This window comes from Morone saxatilis, unplaced genomic scaffold, assembly GCF_004916995.1.
Source record: "Morone saxatilis isolate NCDOM2014 unplaced genomic scaffold, NCSU_SB_2.0 Contig1, whole genome shotgun sequence".
NCBI lineage: Eukaryota > Metazoa > Chordata > Actinopteri > Moronidae > Morone > Morone saxatilis.
This window is the reverse complement of record NW_023339651.1, coordinates 14,867,210-14,876,676: the sequence shown is the minus strand read 5'-3', so window position 1 is coordinate 14,876,676 and position 9,467 is coordinate 14,867,210. Positions and strand designations below refer to the sequence as shown.

Below are 9,467 nucleotides of genomic sequence, written 5' to 3'. Positions count from 1 at the left end.
TACAGGTCCATTTACCATTTATTACAACATTGGACTGCTTTCCATTAAAGCCAATCTCAGTGGAGAAACAGGCATCCTCTCTGCTGTGATTGCTTGGTCTGATTGTTAAACTGAAATGCACGATACTGGTGCCAGCACTTTGTGCCTGACAAGGACTTGAATTGTGAAGAAAATATTCAAAGTCATGGTACAGCTTTGTTTGTGTTTGGCTGAGAAGAATATGTCTTATAGTTGCCTTATGTTTTAGGGTTGATGTTTCCTTTAAGACCATGTGAGCTTGGGGCCATTTTATTACTTCATATTTTTAAATCCTCCTTTTTTCAAATTTGTACTATGTTTATATGATTGATGTGATGAGTCTTACAAATCGGTTTGAATCCTGCTGAGAAGATCTCGGGGGGCCATATTGATTTTCAAAGGGTGTTTTTCAACAGGGAATGTGAGGAAAATTGATAAACTCATTGAGAAACCAAAATGTATTTTCCAACTTCTTCACACACTGATTGCATTAGATGGTGGTTTTTCAGCTGTCTTTTTCTCCACAGTAAGCTCAACTATGGTGGAAAATAGGTTGTTAAAGTTTCCTGAGCTTCAAAATAACATTAACAAGAAGGGAAGGGTTGTTAAAAAGTGGTCCGATGTAACATTATGAAAAGTAAGTCATGGAAAAGTCATGGAACCTGTCACTGAGGCCGCGTTGGGACGCCTGATAAGCATGAAGTAGGACGTTTTTGACAATAAGTATGGATGCTGAGCAAATATTTCTTGTTTTATCAAGTTTGGAAATCAAGCATATCAAAGTTTTCTAAGTTTACTTACTTATTGTATAAATTGCATAATAGACTACACTGTGTCTGGTTTGCCTGTGTGGTTACATGGTGGTATGCTTGTTGTTTGCCTGGAACATACCAACTTACCATAATGGCCCAAAGACATCCCTCAGAGTTCAGAGAGAGGCCAGACCCTGCTCTTAATGTCACTGCACTCCTTACAGGAAGGGAAGATATTGTGATAGGAACTTCAGATGATTCTGTTTACATTTTGCAGATTGGAGAGCTGAAGCAGTTTACCACTTCAGACGGACGCAAAGGGCAGAGGCTGGAAGTGAAGCTCTTTGATGACTCGGTCTCGTCCTTCCCTCTCGTGTGGTGTGTCATGCTCGTTCATTAATTTGGAAAATGAATAAAGAGTTATAACTTGTGATGCCTTTGTGCCATATTCCATCTCACTGGACCCTTGGTTCCCCGCCGTGTATCTTTAAGTTACCGCAAATTTACTTTGGTGACATGCAGCTTTAGATTAACTTGCTGAACTTCATGTGTGTTTGATTTTCACTGTGCTCTCCTGTGGGTAACTCCCTGACCTCTGTTTCACTCACAGCTGGGACAGAGAGGCCATTCAGCTCGTGCAAACTTTGATACCCAAGGAGGCGGGTAGGTTAACAGCTGCTGCTCATTCTCAGCCACAAAATGAATCTTTATTTAACTGTTATTCCCGCCTGTCAGGTCCCATTAACATACTGCACTGAAGAGAAGCATAAAAGTGGATATCTGAGATGTAACTGTGTATTTATGTTTAAGATAACTTACTGTTGTTTTTAACTTTCATTCTTCATTCAAAGTGCTCTTCATAGCTGATGCAAAGATTAGCTTTGACAGCTTTCGCAACGGCATGGCAGCAACCGTTAACTCGAAAACCATTATCACTGTCAATCCTGGTAAGATATCACAGCAGTATTTACAGAAACATAGGAACGGACATAAATATCTATTGTGCAGTTAATCCAAAATAAGGCTGAAGCCAACTCACCAGCATTGGTGTGCAGTGTAAGAAAAAACAATCATCCTGCTGTGCAAGTAGAATATTGTCAGTGAATCATAACTTGCTCTCAGACACCAGAGAGGCCAGCCTGCTGTTCAGCTACGCTAAAGAAGTATCTGAGTCCGGGATTCTGGACCAAGATGAGAAGCCAGAAGATGTGAGTGGTAGGTTATAGTGAAGAATTTCCTTTATTCTATATCTATTTTGATACTTTATTTATATAGTTTATAGAGAGTATAATCTATGGCTGAAAGTCCCCAACACACACTATTTACTCCTGTTAAAGTAGTGTTAAAAACTATAGTATCCCGTCATTGGAAATGACCAACTCTTTAATTAAACTATATCTTTGTGAGTCATTTTTAATGATTTATGTCCTCACTAGGACCATATGGGGCTTGGGGCTGAAAATCATTTGTTCATTATGAGAGCCATTTGACTTGTGGAAGTCAGTAAGTATTTATAGAGGGACTAACACTGTCATTTTGGTTTTTCACTGGACTGGTTGACAATAAAAAAGATATGTAGTATATTATCAGGTCACAAAGGGACCAGTGCAGCCTGTGGGGTTGCCTCTTTTTCAGAGGAAAAGACTGCAGGCATGAACGTGTGCTGCTGTTTCTGTCTCTGCAGTGGATTCTATCACTGACGTGTACACAGTGAGCCAGCTGAAGCAGAAGGCCCAGGAGAGTCCAGAGGCTTTCTTCGGCATCACATACAGCTTCATCTCCAAGCTCGACCTCGACTCTTCTGTTTCAAAGGTTATCAGGACACGGTGGTGAGTTCACACAAGTGCACAGAGGGGATTCATTCATGACAACTCAGATATTCTACATCAATCATTGGAATATGCTGAACAATATAAAGTAGTTCAGTAAACATTAGTTGCTCAGTGTGTTCTCTCTCCTGTCTCAGCTCCAGGTGTAAGTTTCAGGCGACTGAGGACACACAGAGCTGTACCAACCAGCTGTGTCCAGGGCGGGATCAGGCCTTTTCAGGCACCACAGGCTTTGATCTGCTGGTGGACTTCACGGACCACACCGGCACCCTGCATACCTGCACCCTCAGGAGCCCAGTGGCAGAAAACATACTCGGCTGCACGGTTAGCACCACTGCACAGAAAAATGATTATTCAGCCTCAGTTCTGCATGTAGTCACCCCTCCCTGTGTGGGGATTAAAGAACTTAAAAAAGGAGAGATGAATACGGATACATTTTTTAAAACATTATGAAAACACTTCACCACTGTATTATGTTTCTAACCAAGCTGTTCTGGAGAGTGCTTAAATTTTGTGTGGGTCTGGAAAGTCTTCAGATTTTAGAATTTGTGTTGTTGCAATTCCAACACATTTAGCACGTTGTTTTTTGCAGACAGAGGAATTTACCAGTTTGACTGATGACCAGAGGACTGCAATGAAGTGGAAATTTCTTTTGGAAAGATGCAAAATATATGTGAAGGTACTGCTTTTCATCCATACACCGTGTGGGTTAGCTATAAAAGCAAATTCTATATTTAAAACCTGTTATAATATGTTGTAGATACTCCCTTCCACTCTAAAGAGGACTGGGGCCAGGGGGATGGTCCTGGCCTGCTCACTGGCTGACCCAGGAGAGGTGAAACAGCACATGTCCGCCCTGCTGCAGCGGCTGTGATCACAATGATATTGCAGTTGGCTGCTGTACCTGCTGTGTGGTACTGCTCTGACTGATCTATTAACAAGGATAATAGTCATTTATACATGTGGGTTTGGTGAATAGACACATTCTCTGCATTATTATTATTATTTATTTATTTATTTATTTAACTTATTTATTGAAATATATATATTAAAGAATGTATTGTTGTGTTGCCTACTTTTAATAAATAAATAGCTATATCAGTAAGTTATGTGTCATGTAATGTGTCATATATCTCAATATCCATATTAGAACACACACCTTGATGATACATCAGTTTTGATGGACTGAATTCAATTTTATACCAATAATTTCACCCTAAATTAAAATATTTGTTTTGTTTTGTGTTTCTTTACTGGAGATTTCTCTTGTAAGTACATTTACTCAAGTACTGTACTTAATACCTAATCCTTCACTTCCAATTTAATTTCATGCTTCTTTCTGCTTCTACTTTACTACATTTCAAAGGCAAATATTGCACACACATATTTACTAAACTTGTTATTGGTTACTTTGCAAATTCTTATTATAAAAGTATCTAAATCTAAAAATAAATTATGATGTATTATAAATTAAGATGAGATGAGACTTTTTTGGTACTTCTATTGGTTACAGCAGTACAACAGGATATTAAAAAAAAACACAAGTAGTCACACAGCTGTAGTTCACTTGTCCTGCTGTGATAAAATGAGTCAGTAGATGGCGGTAAAGTACTGGTTATCAAGACGGAACCTTTGAACCGTCGTCGTATGTGGTTAAGGGACACATTATGGAGACGTACTGAATTATAGTCAACACGAACAACTGAAGGTAACCAAAACTTTCCAGATTTTTTCGGTAAAGTGGTCGAAATTGGCATAAATAATGTTGTACAGTGAAACACTGTTACAGTCACAGCTTATGAAATAGAGACGTTCGCTAATTGTCCGAGTCGTGTAGTCCTTACGCGTGGCTAGGCTGCTCTGCTAACGTTAGCATGCAGGCTACAAGTTGTTTGTTGTTGTATGTCCACAGTATAACAATAAACCACGTACCAGTTTATTAAACTGACTGAAAACAGCAGCCAGAAAAGAGAGAAGCAGCTGACTTGTCCCTGTATATCTTTGCAGTGTCATACATGCTTCGGTGCGAACAGTGACAGCCAGCAGTCAAGCATGAATGTGAACCAGGGGACGGTGGGCAGCGACCCGGTCATTCTGGCCACGGCGGGATACGACCACACTGTCCGCTTCTGGCAGGCCCACAGCGGGATCTGCACCAGGACCGTCCAGCACCAGGACTCCGTATCCTTACTGTGACTAACAAACAGCGTGCTCTGACAGGCAGATCCCACAAACACAGACACACTGTTTGTCCTAGCTGGAAACACACATTTAAGTATCTGAATTAATAGTGGGACAGAGACTATATGACCGTATACAGTGTCAAGAGTTTTGTGTCTCCATAAAATCAACATGGATGCTGTCAAAGGAGCAGCTCCATGCTTTGTCTGTAGATGGCATCATCACTACAGTGTGTCTTTAGGTATAACCGAGTTGTAAAATATTATAGATAACCTGAACAGGCCACTTCCTTAACATCTTCTTCCAGCAGGTAAATTCACTGGAGGTCACACCTGACAGGAGTATGATCGCAGCTGCAGGTTGGTTGCGACTTTTTCTCCTCATTTCTTACATCAGTTCCATCGCAGCTTGGATTGCATAATTAAATTCAGTAATTTGCCCTCTTTGTTTCAGGTTATCAGCACATCCGCATGTACGACCTGAACTCCAACAACCCCAACCCAGTGATCAACTATGACGGCGTCAGCAAGAACATCACGTCTGTGGGCTTCCATGAAGATGGACGCTGGATGTACACGGGAGGAGAAGACTGCATGGCTCGCATATGGGACCTTAGGTACTGCAAAGGGAGCTCGCCAAGCTAAAACACATTCACTCTGTGTACAACAACACTAACTTTGATTTCTCCCCCCCCCAGGTCGAGAAATCTGCAGTGTCAGAGGATATTCCAGGTCAATGCTCCAATCAACTGTGTATGCCTGCATCCCAACCAGGTAAGACAATGTACACTGATTCATAAATTGGCACGATTGTTTATTATCTAGGGAATATGTTTGTTTTTAATGTTATAAGTCGATTACAGTACGTGCTAACCGCCCAAACAAGTCGGTAAACAGTCAGCGTGGTGTGATTTTCAGGCGGAGCTGATTGTTGGAGACCAGAGTGGAGTGATCCACATCTGGGATCTGAAGACCGACCACAATGAGCAGCTGATTCCTGAGCCGGAGGTCTCAGTCAACTCAGTTCACATCGACCCTGATGCCAGTTACATGGCAGCGGTCAACAGCTCGGTCAGTCCCCCAAACAGTCTGAAAAGGGTGCTGTTTATAGGAACCTTGTTAAATTATATTAAATGATTAAATTGGTCCCTTTGTCCTCCTTTAACAGGGAAACTGTTATGTGTGGAACCTTGCCGGAGGCATCGGAGATGAGGTGACTCAGCTCATTCCCAAGACTAAGATCCCTGCACACAAACGCTACTCCCTCCGCTGCAAGTTTAGTCCTGATTCTACGTGAGCGCCCTTCTCTACACACAATACAAGCCTTTCTTATTAACTCTATAAACCTGTTATTGTGGCTAGAAAATGCTTGATTTTCACTTTGCATTCTGTGATAGATTAGCAATTGTTATGGCTTAACAAGGAAGTCAGTTGATGTTGTTGCTGATGATAGAGAGTGTTTTTGTGTTTGTCGTCATCTCCAGTCTGTTGGCCACCTGCTCAGCAGACCAGACCTGTAAGATCTGGAGGACGTCCAATTTCTCACTGATGACTGAGCTCAGTATCAAGAGCAACAACCCCGGAGAGACGTCTAGAGGCTGGATGTGGGACTGTGCTTTCTCTGGAGACTCCCAATATATTGTCACTGGTCAGTACATGAGCCAAAACAGACATAAACACCAGGGTCCCACAGTCAGAAAAGCCCTGCTGTTTTGGAGTTAATATATCAATTTATATATGTTTGTTGTACTGGAAATGTGTGGGAACATTTCTGAAATATTAGGTTATAAATTATGTATAATAATAAAGTTGCTGCTTGTATTTGCTGTGAGCCAAAATAACAGATTTTGCGAACTTAGTTGTAGTGCTGTTTATATTTATTTGCTGCCCTTAAAGTTATTAATTGATGAAGATGCCTATGAGCAAGATTTGAAACAGTTTGTGAAAGTTTTCTCAAAGATGTTTTTTTTCTATGATGATGATGATGATGATGTTTAACTGTATATTTAGTCACATAGTCTTTTAGAGAGAAGCAGGTAGCGGTCTGATAACTTCAGCGTAAACATACCTTAAGGTGAATTTCAGGTTCTGAATCTTGTTTCCGTCTATTAGCCTCCTCAGACAACCTGGCCCGTCTGTGGTGCGTGGAGACCGGCGAGATCAAGAGGGAGTACAGCGGCCACCAGAAGGCCGTGGTGTGTCTGGCCTTCAATGACAGCGTGCTGGGCTGAGGAGGAAGAAAGAGATCACGAGACGGGAGATGGCAGACAGTCTGTACAGTCTGTACAAGGACACAAAAGCAATGGACCCTTTGGAGGCTGTGCGGTTGGCATTAATGGGAGTTATTTAAAATGTCCCCAGAAATGATCACCTTGAGAAAGCAGAGGCTTGTGTTTGAACATTACGATGAATCTCAGCTGTTTGTTCCAAGATGTCTACAGTGCTCTTCCCCTGCCAGTAACTGTAAGTACTCAGCATGGCAGCAAGGCCACAACTCATAAAGCAAAAGTCCACCTTAAAGGAACATCACACCATTTTGCACCAAATTTAATCGATCGTATGAGAACTTCTGTACCAACACTATAGGAATTGGTTGGATTAAAATACATGATATTCATAAGGTACCTAAAATATTTCTAACATCATCACGCTGTGCACAACAGGAGATCCCTTTTCAACTTTGTTTTTATAGTGCACCATATTTATTGTATCAAAAGGACCACATGTTAACTTGGATGTGCTGTGGAATTGATTTATTTCTCATGTGTGATATATATAATTCATTTGATTCAGATTTAGTTGTACTATTCTTAATGATCACATGTGTCGTGAGGAGGTTGTACATAAAGTGATTCCACAGTAAAGTCGTCATTAATAGAAGTCCTTACAGTCTTTAGTTTTGTTATTCTCCCTCTTCTTTTCAGTCTAAGGAGGAAAAACTGGCCAAAAAATGCACAACAGTCTTTTATTAGACAGATCAAAACACGCAACAGTAATGGTTACACATAATTACACTGCAGCAGTGGGTTACAGGAAATACAATTAGAAGCACGTACAAAAAAGGGCATCTTTCTTCTGTAATCTCTGAAGTGTGCCACCAGGGAGGGTATTACGGATGAACAGAGTGACGATGGGGCTTTGGCGATAACCATGACAGCCTGTCTCCATCTCTTCTCTCTCGGAAGGATGGAAATGGACTGGGAGGGTTGGCTGCTTCGCTGGTTTACTAGTGGCTGTATGGCACAAAGGAAACAGTCAAAGCTGACTTTTGTTTTTTTTTTTCTTCTTGTCGAGGGAGCTAAAAAGAAAACTTTGTTTCCCTGATCTTTGGCTGGGAGGAGAGGGAGAGAACACACAGTCACTCTGGCAGGTAGTAGAAGCACACGGACACGCAGATGTTGCTGGGAAAGCAGATGTCGATGCAGAAATAGACCAGCCTCTGTTTGCCCGGGCCTGAAAACAACACAGAGGCATACAAAAAGATGACAAAATCCATAACAGGATACAGATATAGCGGTCACTACCTGACTGTGGTAACAGGCCATCATAGTGGAGACGCCACAATCACCAAATCCCTATTACATAATGATCAATATTTTGGCCATATTTACAATTAAGACATCCTTTACAGTTTAAAAGCAGCCAGTATGATATTAAACGTGTTCTGTATGGGGGAAAGTCTGTCGCCAGCGCCACATGTCGCCTGCTGAGAATACATTGAGTCATTTACTGCGTCAGTGAAAGGTCATTGGTCGTCGTACATTAGGCTCAGGTTTCAGCCTGACACCTTGGTTGCCAGCTGACTAAATTTAAACACTCCCTTCATACAGTGTCTGTGGGTGCTGATAAATGGATCCCGACCTCTTCTGTCTGTAATGCATGCATACTTAACTACTATTTAAGATAACGGCATCGTCAGTTGACACTTTTATCCAAAATGTCAGTAAAAACATACAGTATATATCGCCGTAATGTCTGTACCATCATTTTCCCTCTGAGTCAGTTAATCGGCAGAATCTGCAACTGTTTTGATGATCGATAAATCATTTCAGTCATTTTTTTAAGGTAAAAACACTATCTGGTTTCAGCTTCTCAGATGTGAGGATTTGCTGCTTTGTTTGTCATCAGTGATAGTTCACTGGAGGTGAACTTGTTCATCTTAGGTTCTGGGCATTTTTCACTATTTCCTGAATCGTTAAGAGTAATTGATAAATAATTGTTAGTTGCAGCCCGACTGGTTTTGACTTTGGGTAAAGGAAATTCTACTACTCCTATGAGATCATTTAAAAAAATCAGTGGTCAAGCAAAACCACATCTGTTTTATTTGTTTAGGACTTCAAGAATGAGGCTGGAATTATTCTATATTCTTCTTATTGTCAGGAAAATCCCATAAAAAGATCAAAACCAACAATGCAAGTGAACATCAGTCAAACAAGAGTGAATGGTGCATTTGTTGGTTTGAGTCCAAAGCACAATCCCACTGAATCAAGAGCTCTATGGCACAACATTTGTCCTCACCCTCGGCCCTCCTGGTCCAGTGGACGGACCTGTCCTGACACAGAGTCTGGAGAGGCTCCTCCAGCGTGGACACGTCCACCTGACTGGCCGCCAGCACCCCCAGGAACTCTGTCTGCCTCTGCGTCTCATTCCCAGACAGCTGGAACTGAATCTGCTGAGGACAGTATCAC

General features: G+C 41.5%; 3 protein-coding genes across 3 annotated transcripts in view; 2 read left to right on the top strand and 1 right to left on the bottom strand.

Moving 5' to 3' along the window:
* Window positions 1-3,642, top strand: part of meiob (meiosis specific with OB-fold) — a 6,351-nt gene extending 2,709 nt beyond the window's left edge. Inside the window, exons 7-14 of the mRNA XM_035659546.1 lie at window positions 1,048-1,148; window positions 1,381-1,433; window positions 1,622-1,717; window positions 1,893-1,985; window positions 2,455-2,599; window positions 2,737-2,923; window positions 3,192-3,278; window positions 3,360-3,642. Of these exons, the coding sequence (XP_035515439.1) occupies window positions 1,048-1,148; window positions 1,381-1,433; window positions 1,622-1,717; window positions 1,893-1,985; window positions 2,455-2,599; window positions 2,737-2,923; window positions 3,192-3,278; window positions 3,360-3,473 (876 nt within the window). The 3' untranslated portion in view covers window positions 3,474-3,642. The remainder of the gene's footprint in view (window positions 1-1,047; window positions 1,149-1,380; window positions 1,434-1,621; window positions 1,718-1,892; window positions 1,986-2,454; window positions 2,600-2,736; window positions 2,924-3,191; window positions 3,279-3,359) is intronic.
* Window positions 3,643-4,218: 576 nt separating this feature from the next.
* On the top strand, window positions 4,219-7,659 carry mlst8 (MTOR associated protein, LST8 homolog (S. cerevisiae)). The gene is made up of 9 exons (XM_035659601.1): window positions 4,219-4,307; window positions 4,607-4,780; window positions 5,088-5,139; window positions 5,234-5,396; window positions 5,478-5,553; window positions 5,698-5,850; window positions 5,948-6,072; window positions 6,264-6,427; window positions 6,892-7,659. The coding sequence occupies exons 2-9, from the start codon at window positions 4,652-4,654 to the stop codon at window positions 7,008-7,010; spliced, it is 981 nt and encodes a 326-aa protein (XP_035515494.1). The 5' UTR covers window positions 4,219-4,307; window positions 4,607-4,651; the 3' UTR covers window positions 7,011-7,659.
* Window positions 7,660-7,833: 174 nt separating this feature from the next.
* Window positions 7,834-9,467, bottom strand: part of bricd5 (BRICHOS domain containing 5) — a 2,267-nt gene continuing 633 nt past the window's right edge. Inside the window, exons 2-3 of the mRNA XM_035669960.1 lie at window positions 9,298-9,448; window positions 7,834-8,232 (exon numbers count right to left, since the gene is read on the bottom strand). Coding sequence (XP_035525853.1) covers window positions 8,138-8,232; window positions 9,298-9,448 — 246 coding nt within the window. The 3' untranslated portion in view covers window positions 7,834-8,137. The remainder of the gene's footprint in view (window positions 8,233-9,297; window positions 9,449-9,467) is intronic.

Coding starts and splice junctions, on each gene's coding strand:
- mlst8 (XM_035659601.1), top strand. CDS start 4,652: ATGAATGTGAACCAGGGGACGGTGGGCAGCGACCCGGTCATTCTGGCC. Junction 5,851..5,947: donor TGGCAGCGGTCAACAGCTCG/GTCAGTCCCCCA, acceptor CTCCTTTAACAG/GGAAACTGTTATGTGTGGAA. Junction 6,428..6,891: donor CTCCCAATATATTGTCACTG/GTCAGTACATGA, acceptor TCCGTCTATTAG/CCTCCTCAGACAACCTGGCC.